Below are 14,407 nucleotides of genomic sequence, written 5' to 3'. Positions count from 1 at the left end.
TAATTTACCCCCAAAAACTTATTAACCCCTAAATTTACTTAAAGTAACATATCAACCCTTTTAAAGTGGTTACAATTTATATTATAAAGTTTGCTTAAAGTGACACGCATTTTAATTTGTTAAAACTTCTTCCTGTTCTGCTACGTGAATTCAGAAGACTAACTAAATTTAGTAGGCTAATAAATACCTCTAAAGTCCGGTTCTTCTTGCCAAATTCAAGGGACTCGCCTATTTTGTATAGTAGCATGAAAAATGACATTAGAATCCTTGAGCTGAAGCCTTGTCTTGCTACTGTACAACTAAAAGTGTCAATCATGTCAATTTTCAAGATAGTGTGAAATAATTCAATTCTAACCCAATTCAAAAACTTTTATGTTATAATCATATTAATCTAATCGAACTAGTGTCAATTTTGTTATAATTTCTCTGTACATATATTAATGATAATTTTTAAAATATAAGAGATAGTAATATTTTTAAATATTTAATATCATTTTTAGATTAATATGTTAACATTGTCTAAAAATCCGCTAATATCATGTTGGTGGATCATCTAATATGTTTACAAATCCATTATATGTTACTGTCTCTATTGAGAATGACTTATAACAATATAAAAAGTTTGAGTCGAATTTACAAGTAATAATTATAATTTTATTACCTGAAAGAATATAATAATAACATTAAATATTCGTATCATTTCGTGTAATTTAAATTAGCATGTCAACCCTAACCCAATCTAAAAATTTGTGTCGATTTGTATCAACCCAAAAATGACAGATTAACTATTAAACCAAACTCAAACACTAAAGTTGTGTCAATTTTATATCATGTAATCGAATAACGTGGACTTTTGCACCTAGACATACAACAACATACTAAATGTCTGTTTGTTTCCATTTTTCGAAACTGTTTTTTGTCTTTCAATACTAAACAGGAGATAGAAAGTGTTTGATAAAATTCTGAAACATCTGCTTTTTACAGAAAGAACAACTAATATCTACTGTCTATCAGCAACATCAGACAGTTTAAACAAACGGACCCTAAGTAACAATACAAGTGCACCAAAACATTGTTTTGCAAAGAATTACAACTTCATAAAACATTATTCAATATTCTTCCTCCTTTCTCCAAATTTTCTGAATTCAACACTCCTACTATAACACCATACAAATTATTTTACATGAAAATCAAATTTAAAAAACCCTAACATGAAAAATCATCCTCACTAACCTACGATGATGTCGGCATATTTGCGTAAAGGAGGGTGAAGAAGAGTTCTACTTCTTGTATGCTCCGAATCATTTGGATGAACCGGTTTTGGTTCGGTTCGTCGAGTAGTACCGGACCCATTTGAGCGACACGAGGCAAAAGTCTAGCCAATGGCATTCCGGATGTTAGACTACCCCCAGTCGACTCGGACCCCATTACATCCACGAGTTCATCCACCACGGTTTTCAGTGATATTTCAACAACTCTACCAAATTCAGCACTGCAAAAAAGATGAAAATTTGCCTTTTTTTGTTTGTGCACAATGGAAAAATTCGCTTACTGTTGCGATTTCAGCTTCCTAGACATGATTGCATATGCTACATACAGTCTTTTGAAAATATGTACACAATATTTTGATGCATGGTGACCGAAATTAAATGGAAACAGATATTGGAAACGTTATTCTAAGACAGTTTTCAAAACATAGCCAGGAAACGGAAAAGAAACTAAAACGGACATGAAATGCAAATATGCTACTGAAGAGGTGTTTCCGTGCAACATATTGTACAGAAACAAAACTTAAAACAGAAATGGATATCGGGAAACGATAATTACAAAAATAATAGGCATTGGAAATGTGAGGAAAATGTGTAAATAACAGAAACGTAGGGGGATAATTATGAATTTTGAGATTATACATGCATATGTAAATTTATGTATGAAATGAACAAAGATTATATAGTTACAGAGAGGGAAAGGATGAGTTTTTTTTCAATTAGGAAAAGATAATTTAAAAAAATTAGGAATGTAGTGCAAATCGACACATGATGAGCTGATTATGGAAATTCTTTTTATTCTAGAAAACAAAGTTCCGAACTTTCTTAAATTACAAAAAGGCGCCCAACACGTAAACTACAATTTTCTATGAGTTTCAGTTTTCAAAATATTTTGAAAACATGAAAACTCTTCGAAATGAAGTTTTTTGTCTTGAAATGTTAGATATAGCGAGAGCAAAGTGCAGTCTTTTAGATATCAATTTTTCAAACTGATACGAAAATCCATCACATGCCGATGAAAAACATGAAAGGTATAACGAGAGCAAAGTGCGGTCTTTAAGATATCAATTTTTTGATGCAAGAACATTATGAAATAAACTAACTTCCAGAAATTTTGTTTGAATCCTCATAACCGATTGCAAATCAGTGCACCTGAAATTTAAGCATACACATTTTGTGGAATGAAATGCTGCACATACCTCGATAAAACCGCACGGACCTCTGACATTAACTCTTCAAATTTCGTTGTATTTGTAACTTCTGTGTCATCACTGCTGGAAGCTATGACTAGTTTATAGAACCTAGCATCTACAGGCATCATGTACTCTGCCCAGTGGTATGGACCGCCCCTGCTCATGAACAAGTCGAGTATCTGTATAACAGTTTCATGAAGAGCCGTGTTGTTGAACAAATCTCTTAACTGCTTTCTGCATATATAAGGTTGTAAAGATTTAATAAAGCATAATAATGGATTTTTTTTTATCTTCTATAAAAGAAATTGGGTAATTGCTCGAACCATTGTACTCGCATTTCATGCAATACATCAATAGATATCTGAGCTTCCGAAGGGACAAAATGATTTCTATTAAAGAACCACTTAACCCCAAAAATTAAATTGATAGCTAAAGTTACAAGAATAGCTTAGCATGAACGTTTTTGAGCTTCAAGCGTGTACAAGCATGGTTCCTGCACTACCTTATTCTGAAATTCCAAACCTCTTTGATCTACGAGGCTCAAAAAGGGTAAATTACGCTGCCAGTCACCTAAGTTTGGGGTATGTTTCACTAAGGTCACTAAACTTCATTTTCTTTCAATAAAATCTTTGAACTTCATATTTGATATTAATAAAATCATCCTGGCCAATTTGTGTACAAGAATTCACTGGAATGTTGCATAGAAAATAGTTGACTATATGCCAACTAAGCATCATGTCGGACAAGGATGTGGTTTTCTTAAATCTTTTTGTGGCTTAAGATGTGCCACATGGCACAAACGTGGCTGCCAGATGTCTGTCACGTCATTCGTAAAAGTCATACATGTCCGATATGGTGCATAGTTAGCATATATTCAATTGTTTTTGTGCCACGTCAATATTCCAGTGAATTTTGGCACAAAAATTGGCCAGAATGACTATTGAACTCAAATATAAAGTTCAATGACCTTTGTGAAATAGACCCCACACTTCAATGATTGTCCGTGCATTTTGCCCGACTCAAAAGACAAACTAACCAAAAACTTAAAATTATAGATAGGGTTCCAAGAATATTTTTTATTAAGAAAGTGCAAAGATCAAATAAAGCTACTATGCCCACTTATGCAAAAGAATGGAAAATCCTTTCTCTAAAACTAGAATTTTCCACTATCCCGAACAAGAATTTGAAATAATTTTAATCTATCCGAAATTACTTAGAGGAGGAAGAAATCGTTGATGGGACATGCCAAATTTTCAAATAAACAGGGTGACCTTACCCCTTGAGAACCTCTGTGGCTGCTCCTTGGACATTAGAAATAAGCGTCAACAAGCCATAATTTGCAAGAAAATCAGAACTAGCCAAAAAGTTCTGCTGGTCATCCCTTTCAATGAGATCAGCATCCTCCTGTAAAAAGAAAAGAAAAGAACTGTCATCAGATAAATAATAGACTAGTACGCAAACAGACAGATAAAAGCTTCCGTATAAGTTGAGTAGAGGAATCCTTGGGTCTGTACATATTACTGTTCATCCCAATACTTAACATATCATGCATAATTTCTATATTCCATAAATTCCAAAATGAAACAAGAACTAGCATCACCAAACCAAAATGTACAATGTGGAAGGTGAAACCCGCCATCCCTAATAAATTCTCCACTTCTGCAATTCTATTTTTCAGGAAAAGTAATTGTAAGACATCACCAATAGATCAGTTCCATTAACCAAATAAATCTCTGATGTGGTTGAAGTCCCAAAAATAAAAGGAATACCCAATCTCTGGTTTTAAAGAATTGGCAACTATCTCTTTCCGGCTTTAATGACATGCAACTTGGATTGTGTTTAAATATCACTCTTTTCAGGCGAAAAGTACAAATAGGAATTATGTGATACTACACTTTCAAACTTGTCATCATCTTTGTTTGACATTTGAGTACCTTTCTTTCATCCAAAGACACTTCAATGCAAAATAAAAACATCATAATAGTTTATAAGATAAAGCCTAACAGGAAAACACTTGTATAAAAATATCTTTTCAATGATTTGGCATCTATAAGCATCATGGATCCAGAGAACAAGTTCAGCTCTCGAAAAAAATTAGTACACGAAGGAAACTTTTTACCTGTAATCTAATGCATTACAATACTAGAGTACTAGTTGGATTCCACAGAAGAAAAAAGTAATTTCTATGCACTCTTGCACCATAAAAGTCACAAATGACATTTGATTGGTTTATTTACTAGAGCTAGCTGTAAAGTACCGGATCCAAAGTGCGAAAATACGACATCAAATTTATATCACAAGTTGAATTACAGCATTTTTATGTTCTGATCCCAGTGATTCACAGCTCTCTAGAACCCCATAGGTAACCATATGAAGGAATCAAATTCATGCTACCACAACGTGTGAAAATTCACTGACTACGTAATTCTGCAACAAGCTTCAAGCTTAGTAAAAGTGAAACCAGATAAAGTAGATAGGACAATAACTAGGTCAAGAAGTTGCTTCAAGCCGTGTAGATGCTAGAACGGATAACAATGCCAACCATGTAGATGCTAGAACAGATAACAGTGCCTTCACAGGCTGAAGTTGTCCAGCCCACTCCTCAACCAGCGGATGCCCCCGGCCCTGCTAATCCAGCAAGCTACCCCGACGAATCAGGGGGAAGTTACAAGAATGGCTACTTACTGGACCGCTTCTCTAGATATTGGCATTTGATGCAAAGGCAAGTTTTTTGAACTTACAATTGAGCCAAATTAATTAAACTTGTGGGTTAATGCTCGAAAATGAAAGAATGGGAGTCCCACATCAAAATTTATGGAGAAAATGAATTGAACACGACAATGAGAGAATACAAAGACAACTACCTTGGGGCACTTGAAACCAAAGGCACGCTCTCATACCCAAGGCTCAATGCCAGAAAGATCAAATGCAACAAATGGACCAAACACTCCCCAACCAGATGAATCAGGCCACTAAAGCAAACAAGTTTTCCTAACACTCTCGACGGAACCAATCAGATAGAGATCATGGAGCTTTGGCTCAGATACTGGATCAACCAATAAGGAGCAAAGCATTTGGCAGGTGTATGCTAGGAAGAACAGGAGAGCAGTTGTAGGTTGGTTTTGATGTGGCATTAAGGGTATGAGCTGCAAGGGTTTGTGGGAAAAGGCTATAGTACAGGGTATATGTAGGCTGAGAGGTTTGCTATGATAGGCACAATGAAGTTTGTTATTACAAATTGATCATCCTTGTGATGGAAAGGGATAACCATTAGGTTTTATTTGGGGGATTGAGAGCTTTTTTTCAGTTCAGCTTTCTGTTTTTATGCTTATCATTTCTTTGCAGCGTTTTCATAATTACCTTGGGTTACCCTTTTTAAGACTGTAGGTTAAAATTTTGCTCTTGGGTTGTATTCTCGAGTCCCAAAAGCTTAAGATTTCTGTCTAACTTGCACTCTTGAACCTCATATCCCACAAGTCTACATTTTTATTTATCATAGTACATTGCTAAACCAATCCGCTAGATTTTATGCCTCTTGGATCTTGGTGGTGTTAGACTTGAGCTCCAATACCATGTTAATCTTTCGACAAACATAATTCATGTCCACAGGAAGCTTCATGCTTCATTTACATGATTAGCATGGGCTTGAATTCTCCGTTGGTGCCCTTTTATTGTGAGAATCAAGCCTTTCCCCAAAATGCCTTTTAGGCATTCTGGATTTGGCTCCTTTCTCTTATAAGACCTTTATTATCTCCATCAATTTTGTTATTTTTGTTTAGTCCCACTTGCATTTCTCTTTCCTTGATTGAGCTCCATTTTCAACAAATGTATATATGTTTATTTTTAATACAACCATTTTGATCAGAACAAACTAACAACCATGTCTATGCTTCTAGGTCGTATATGAACTGATCAGTCTGCTCTAGTTTAAAATTACATCATGTAATACTAGAGTTTCAGTAGTTAGGTAAGACTTATCAGAGAAAATGAAAGAAAAGATGGTTGCATACATAGATGCACACAAAAGCATATACACATTACATAAACATAGAAGGCTAGGTAGGTGCATATAAGCTAACTGTTCTAGCAACAACTTTTTTTGTCGTATAACTATATCCAGGCAACTCTAGAACTATGGTTAAGTGCTTCAATTATTCCTTCCGATGTCATATTATGACTCTTTCTAGCATCTTGTAAGATAGGAATCGAGAATGAATGCTCAAAAGAATGTACTAAACCATAACTTGATAGTGAGCCAAACTATGCATCTTTGTCAACAGATAAATAAAATAACAGCAATAAGTTAAAACGTTACTTAAATTCACTTTGAAAGTTATTGAGTATGAGAAAAAGTGTTCTTTAGAAGTCGCAAAATGCCACAATAACCTATTAAATCAAGGACAAAGTAATTCACTAAAGTCACGCTAAAACCCCTTCTTTCCCGACTCTACATCCATTCCCTCAAAGCATGAAAAGGGGTTGCTCATCTCATTTCTCTCTCCTATTCTTAGCGCTCTTGAATAAGTTCTTGCCAAATATTGTCATGATGTTTTCCAAAATCTAGAATAGTCGGATTATTTCCTCTACAGAGCTCACAAAACTGAAATCTATCACTCAGACCTTTTATTATGGAGATTTTCAACCACAAATCCAAGCAAGATGTTCCGTTGCAAATTTCTCAAGGGTTGCAAACATCCTAATGATTTGCCAAGTGTTTAAGTATGCTACTTTTCAATTAATCCAAGCTACCTCTTCTCCAAATAAGACCAAACCAAGGAATTAGAAACAAATCCATTGCTTCATGGTGAGTATTGATTACAAAAATTGAAGCATTTAACTCAGCCCCTCGCACATATAAACCCTAACGGGGTGTTTGTTAGAAGGGATATAGGAGGTGGGATAGGGATAAAAAATACGAGATAAGTTATCCCGTGTTTGTTTGGGAGATAGGAGAGTGAGATAGATGAGGGATCTTATCCCTCAAATCCTATACCCAAGAGGGAGGTGGTATAAGGAGGTGGGATAAGCTCCTGCATTTTTAATAGGATGGAAAAGTCCATCTTATCCCTCAAATTAATGGTATGTAGTTTAAATAAGGTTAAAATAGTAAAATGTATTATTTTAACCCTATGCCTATCCCACGTACCAAACATTGAATAATAATTCTCGACTATCATATTTTTATCTTTATCCCAATCATTTATCCTTATCCTTATCCCTATCCCAATCTTTCTCCTTATCCCTATCCCAACAATAGAATACCAAACGCCCCGTAAAGGTCTAAACAATTCTTAGATAGCATCAAATCCTGAAACCCTTCATGAGGTTTTTTTCGGATATATCGTTACATTAATATACGACCAAACTTGATAACGGAGCATCTCCATACCAAATATAGAGCACCATCCAACTATTATCTCCTACTCCATACACAACTCTTCAATTAAAATTGAGAGGGCAAAAGAAAGTACTTTTTAACTTTGGCATTTGGTAAATTTACAGAAATGCATATCCAATTCTAAAGTATTTGTTAGAAGTTCTCTTCATCACAAATCATTTATTCGTACATTTCTGAATGATGCATGAATCTTTGACCACAACATTAGCTAATTAAACACCAAAAACTCCATGTACACTTCATGCTTTGTTAAAGCTTAAAAAAATTGACAGCATCAGAAGAACATTTTATAGCAGTTTGTTCATTAAGACAAATCAAACTGCTCTACTTAGATCTTTAGTATGATTAAAACCCAGCTAATGAATAATCGGCACGTCTTCATTAACATTTAGTAACAACAATAATGTTTCTCTGAAGTGCAAGTCCATCAACATAAGCAATCTACTCTTGTAAATGAAAGCCATACGACATAGAACATATACTCTAGACACAAAGTTCTTAATACATGAAGTACAAGTAACATACACGACTAAGTCATATTTCAAACAAAGAGTAATCAAAGAATGCTAATAAACTTATAATAACTTTTAAAAGAATCTTAGGCGATAAACTAGCAGTAATGTCTAGTCGAACCAGATCTACTGATTCAGTGATTATTAAGCACAAAAAATCATACCCATTGGTGTAACTATGCTAAAAAATTACTTGCAACGTAGAACAAGAAGAATGGAAAAGGAACTTTCAGAAAAGCGACCTTAGAAACCATTGATAGAATTGTTAACACATTAGGCAATCATAAATTTAAGTAAGGGCCTTAGGTGCAGAAAATGGAATAAAACTTACAAGTAAGATGGTGCTTTCGAGGCCACGTGCAGTATCAATATACAAATGTCTTCCCAGAATATTTACTTGAGTTCTGATATACAAGCTAAGCATTGTAGTTGCCCAAAGGGAGACCACCATCCTTGTGAAACCTGCAGAAAACACAACCCGAAAATTCCAAAATAACACATCTACAACTACAACTTAAATAATCAATTAAGAAGTATGCATATCACAAGAAAAAGCAAATGCAGTTGTATACTTAAGATTTTGAGTCTATCCCACAGCTCAAGCTTCTCCAAGGTAGTCAAGGTATTCGGTTGACCCTTCCCTTTAAGTAGCCTGTCAGTAAGCTGAGAAAGGTCCAATTCGTCTGCTATCCGGCCACTCAAATAGTGTATTGCATGAGGCAATGTTGTCGTATCAGCTATTCTTTGGATATTCTCGAAATGGGCTTGCATTCTATAAGTTAATGAATGACCAAAAAGATAAACTTAAATAAATATCTAGATTAATCATCTAAAAAGAAGAGAGGAAAACGAGATAATCAAGAGATCAGAACTTAACTGAGCCTTGATGAGTTCATCATGTTCTCGTTCATTAGCAATTTCTCTCTCAAAATCAGCAAGCCTACGCTTGTGTGCACTGTATAATTTATACAAACAATACCCACTTCCCAAAACACCTGATGTAATAAGAATTTTCCTCCTATGTCTTCTCCAAAAATCCCTAAAATGCCAAAAGGAAACATGATCAACAAGCACCAAATGCAGAAGAGCTAATAAAACACCCAAATTCAAACAGGAAAAGCAGGAATACGATAAACCTAGAACAGAAAACACAAAACTAAACCACAAAAGCATTTACTTCTGAGTTGCACAAATTAAATTGTCAAGCAAAGATACCGCAAATAGAGAAATGGAGAGTTACAGGAAAAACAGATAAAAAGTCAACAAATACTCATAAGATCAATGATCAAAAAGAAGAAGAAAAAACCTTAGATAGAGCATTTTCGAAGCTAGAGAAACCCCCAAAGATCCATAACTAAACCTTCATAATAGCAAATCCATTTTAGGCATATGGAAGAAGAAAATAGGCTGAAAATGGTAAAACCCCCTCAGGAAATTGGGAATGAAGTGAGAAAAAGGGTTTTATCTGGGACGGGCCTAGAAAAACCCGCCAGCAGGCAATGAAATAGTGGGGTGGGGGCGCAATTAAGTAAGAGAGAGAGAGGGGAAAGGAAGGAATGGTTAGAGAAATTGAGGGTTTAATTGAGGAATTACAGCAAGTTGAAGAAGAAGAAGAAGGGTTTAGATAAAATTGAACAGCTAAAGCAGTGAGAGTGTGTATAGCTGCCATTTTTTCACGCTTATTTGTCCTTTTATCCTTCCATCTTTACCATTCGCCATTTCGAGGATGACGATGATGATTGATGAAATGAGTAGAAATGAGTAGAAAAATTCAATTTTACCCTAATGTATAAAATGGATTCAATTGAAATTTTTAAGCTTTTAAAAGAACCAATTATTTTGAATAATGGTCAAATTTAATCCGGTGAGGTGCAGATTTTTTCTTAATATACAAAATGGTTTATTTAACTCTAATACTAACCAATATTAATTTTAGCCTATTTTACTGAAAATTTGAAAATGCTAATATGAATTTTATTTAAGGGATAAAGTGTAAAAATACCTCTAACGTTTAAAGTCGTGAGCAATTTTATCCCTAACGTCTAAAATGATATAATTTTACCTCTAACGTTGGCAACCAAGAGCAATTTTACCCCTAAATATATGATTAGACGCGAAAAAATAAATTAAAAAAACATAAAAAAAATATACTGTCTATTTTACGAGTTGGGTAAAAAAGAAATTCAAAATATTTTGCCGAATTAATAAGTATTAACCTCCACTTCTATTATTAAACCACAGAAAATATGATTTTTTTTAAACGAAGTAATATGCAATTGGTGCATATAAGGAATAAAATATCTGTGTTTTACAATAATGTCTAAAATTGACCCAATTCGTTAACATTAGGGGTAAAATTGTTATTGGCTGCGAACGTTAGGGGTAAAAGCATCATTTTAGATGTTAAAGGGTAAAATTGCTCCTAACTGTAAACGTTAAGTGTGTTTTTGCACATTATCCCTTTATTTAAGGGTTAAATCTGACCTTCTAAACATCCATTATATCTAACGCTGTTATAAACAAAAAAAAATATATATATATGTTAAAATGCTAACAACTAAGTATGTCACATATAAATAAGTTAATCACAACAAAAATTGTCAAACCGTCCAAAATATTTCTTGTGTTACTTATATAGTTACAAATATCAAGAATTTTTTTATGAAACTACTTGTTCAGTTCAGTTTTTTTCAGTCATAAAAAACTGATAACAACCCAAATTATTCTTGAATAAGGAATAAGGGAAAATTAATAAAAATAATGGCAAACTATTATTCCTTCTAAAAGAGATATTTATACATGATTAATGTGGAATTAATGATAATTAATGCATGGGAGAATATGCAAATAATGAGGAAAAGGAAGGAGTTTCTAGCATTATGTCACGCCACGTGGACCATGGCGAGATACGCCATAACGAGATACGCCCGATGAGAGCGAGTAGCGGAGACCCGCCATAGCTCTCAAGGAGAGCGTACATACGCCTTGACGGATCAAAGAATACGAAAAGGGATATTCATCTTACTGACAAAATATTATCCCAAGGACCAAAAGGGATATTCACCTTGAGAACGCCGCAAGAAGAACCGGATGGCGGATCTCCACGGTTCAGCTCAGTGAGATCCGCTGGCGAACCTATGAGGCGAATCTCCTCTTTCACCTGATTCATCACAGTAACGGCTAACCGCCGACTCGGCCATAAAGACCATTAATGAGCTATCAATTAGCTAACCGTCAGCTTAAAGGTAACCAGTAACCGCCATTAATGGAGCATTAATGGAGACCTTCTAGTTGCTGAAGGTACGACTTCCTAGCTATATATAGCCTACATCCCTAGGCTATCAAGGTACACATTCTCACAACCTTTGTCATTTCAGTTTGCTCTCTTGTTCCTCTATACTGACTTTGGCATCGGAGTGTCCCCGGCCGATCCCAACGGCGCCTCACAGGAAAGTGCTCCGATCAAGGATTTTTCCCCGAGTTATCAATTGGTGCGGTGAGCGTGGATCTCTAACAAACAGAAGATCACAAAATCTTGATTGTATAGAGTTTCACAAAGAACAAAACAATGGAGTCAACAGAATAGAAATCACAATCTCAAACTTTGGCTCAATCAGTACAACAAATCTATCCAAAGATACAGTTCTCCATATATTGGTGGGAAAGAGTTTTCTACATTAAATCTGGAATTTTATGATGAAAAAGATAAGTTTCCTCCCATTTCTTATTCCATTTTTAATTAAAGAAAATTGAGATCCCTCACTCTTATAAAGTGCTATAAATATCATTACATGTTATTATGATAAATCTAATAAATTGTGAAAGATAAAGTCATAGACACAAATCTTTCATTAAATCTTGCATGCTCAATATGCCTTATATTTCCATGCATGACAAGTGTAACATGCCATTATCATTGAATTAGTACAAGATGCATCTATAAGATCCGTAATCTTGGAATTTTATAAAAAAATTCATCCCTTCAAGGTGATTTTATCACTTAATATTAAGATATCATAAAAGGCTCGTGTAATTACAGATTACTTAGGTCTGATCAGTCTTTTGGATGAACATACATATAACTATTAGAAGAAATTACAAAAAGATCATATTTGGTTTTTCCTTGTACAATTCACCATCATCTATTCACCACCATCTATGTATGGCTTTTCTCATATATAGTACTTTTAATATCAGAAATTCATATTTTTGAATATTGTTTTGTCAAACAGTTATTTCATCCCCCTTTTTACAAGGATGTGTTTATTCATATAAAAACTGTTTATTTGACATTGTTAGAATTTCTGTTACCAACACAAGAGACTTGAAAATATTGAGTCTATTTGTAATTATCCTGTAATTGTCCCTAACTATTAAGGCCATTATGGGTTGATGAATTACCAAATTGGATAAACAAAACTTTCATGTCCTGAGCTAACTACAAAATAGTGCAAGTGTCGGTTTCGGATTAAAACATTAATTTATGCAAAATTCTTAGGATATACATGAGAATTCATTAAAGATTGGAGGATTGTATGTGAAGGTAGGTAAGAGTGAATTTTGAGTAATTTTCCTTACACTCCAAATTGGAGGAGAATCATGGTACATGTATTTTTCTTCCAAAATTACCCTTTATATTTATTTTATTTATACAAATGAAATGATATAAGAGTAATTTCATATATAACTATATTTCTTTAATTACACCTCATTCAAATCAGGTTTTAATGATCTCTGAATGCCATTAATGTATGAATGCACAATGTTAATTGCAAGTAAATAGCAACTATGTAAGATACCTTACTCAATATAGAATGTCATAACTTTTATGACGTTTAAAATAAATATGTTATCTCGGATATTAATGCGCATTGAAATACAAAAGGCCATTATTCTTAAACCATTCTCATTATGGTTACTTATTAAGAATTCATTATGATATTCATGTGCAGTAGCAATCTTTATGGTTATGACCGTTATACGTGATATTATTATTAAAACAAGCACGATTAAAATTCTATTATGAATTTGTTTGACATATAATATTTACTCGGTTTTATCCTTTGACTAAGTTCATTCTAGAGTCAGGGACCAACGCGAAGGAATTATTAAGTTGATTCCAAGATGAATTAAAAAATTCCATAAAGAGAATTGCATCATACATGATATTTGCCAACAAGGCCAATGCAAACAGTCTTTTGCTATGAAGTATGTTCCGTGGATCAAGCCACTGATCCCCAAGTGCTAACCCACAGGTACAAGGGAGTTGCTAATACTACAACCAGTGCAAACACTGATATGAAAAATAAAGCTCAATCCAAAGAAGTGTATATGCAGAGCCACTTCAGAAAAATTCATTGACTATGTCATTGGCCAAAAAGGTGAAAAGAGCGCCTAAATAAAAGCCAGGCGAGGAAAAAGGTGAAAAGAGCGCCTAAATGAAAGCCCCACTATGGGTGAGAAAGATCCAGAGGTTGAACGGGCGGATCATCGTACTAGAAAGATTGTCAACAAGCATATCAAGGTATAAAACAATTCCTAGCAGAACCACCCTTGATGAGCAGACCAATCTGAAGGGGAGACCTGCATTTGTATCAATCTGTCATGGATAAAGCTATGTGCACTGTGGTTATTCAAGAAGAAAAAGGTCAGCAGTTCTCCATCTATTATGTTATCAAAATGTTGAAGGATGCGGAGACAAGATATTCGAAGCTAGATAAAATGGCTCCCACGGTTGTGACAACATCCATCCACGTTAAACCATAGCTCCAAACATAACCTCAACATGATCGAGATCAAGATCAAGAGCCGGCTTCACCATCATGATTCAACATTGAACACACGAATGATGAGATTGAAAGGTGAGTGCATGCCACTCTGGATAGATGAGAGAACAATGCAGAAAGGTACGCCCGTCCAGTTAACAGGAATTCGGCAACACAACACAGATCATGTGGAACGAGGCGGACAGAAGGTTTAAAGCTTCCAACTTGCCACAATATAAAAGAAAAGAATCAATATAAGCGGGACATTACA

General features: G+C 34.5%; 1 protein-coding gene across 1 annotated transcript; it reads right to left on the bottom strand.

Annotated features, from left to right (window-relative positions):
• Positions 1-1,006: 1,006 nt before the first annotated feature.
• Positions 1,007-10,138, bottom strand: LOC136202787 (peroxisome biogenesis protein 3-1-like). The gene is made up of 7 exons (XM_065993664.1): positions 9,678-10,138; positions 9,249-9,410; positions 8,944-9,143; positions 8,703-8,833; positions 3,738-3,865; positions 2,468-2,695; positions 1,007-1,492 (listed from the first exon to the last, which is right to left on the bottom strand). The coding sequence occupies exons 1-7, from the start codon at positions 9,689-9,691 to the stop codon at positions 1,234-1,236; spliced, it is 1,122 nt and encodes a 373-aa protein (XP_065849736.1). The 5' UTR covers positions 9,692-10,138; the 3' UTR covers positions 1,007-1,233.
• Between the last annotated feature and the right edge of the window lie 4,269 nt (positions 10,139-14,407).

This window comes from Euphorbia lathyris, chromosome 8, assembly GCF_963576675.1.
Source record: "Euphorbia lathyris chromosome 8, ddEupLath1.1, whole genome shotgun sequence".
In the NCBI taxonomy this organism is placed as follows: domain Eukaryota; kingdom Viridiplantae; phylum Streptophyta; class Magnoliopsida; order Malpighiales; family Euphorbiaceae; genus Euphorbia; species Euphorbia lathyris.
The sequence above is the reverse complement of the archived record's forward strand: the minus strand, read 5'-3'. Positions and strand labels throughout refer to the sequence as shown.

Excerpts from the sequence above, each read along its gene's own strand:
- LOC136202787 (XM_065993664.1), bottom strand. Across the intron at positions 9,144-9,248 it reads GATGAACTCATCAAGGCTCA|AATGCAAGCCCATTTCGAGA; the intron begins GTTAAGTTCTGA and ends ATTAACTTATAG. Across the intron at positions 1,493-2,467 it reads GTCCGTGCGGTTTTATCGAG|TGCTGAATTTGGTAGAGTTG; the intron begins GTATGTGCAGCA and ends TCTTTTTTGCAG.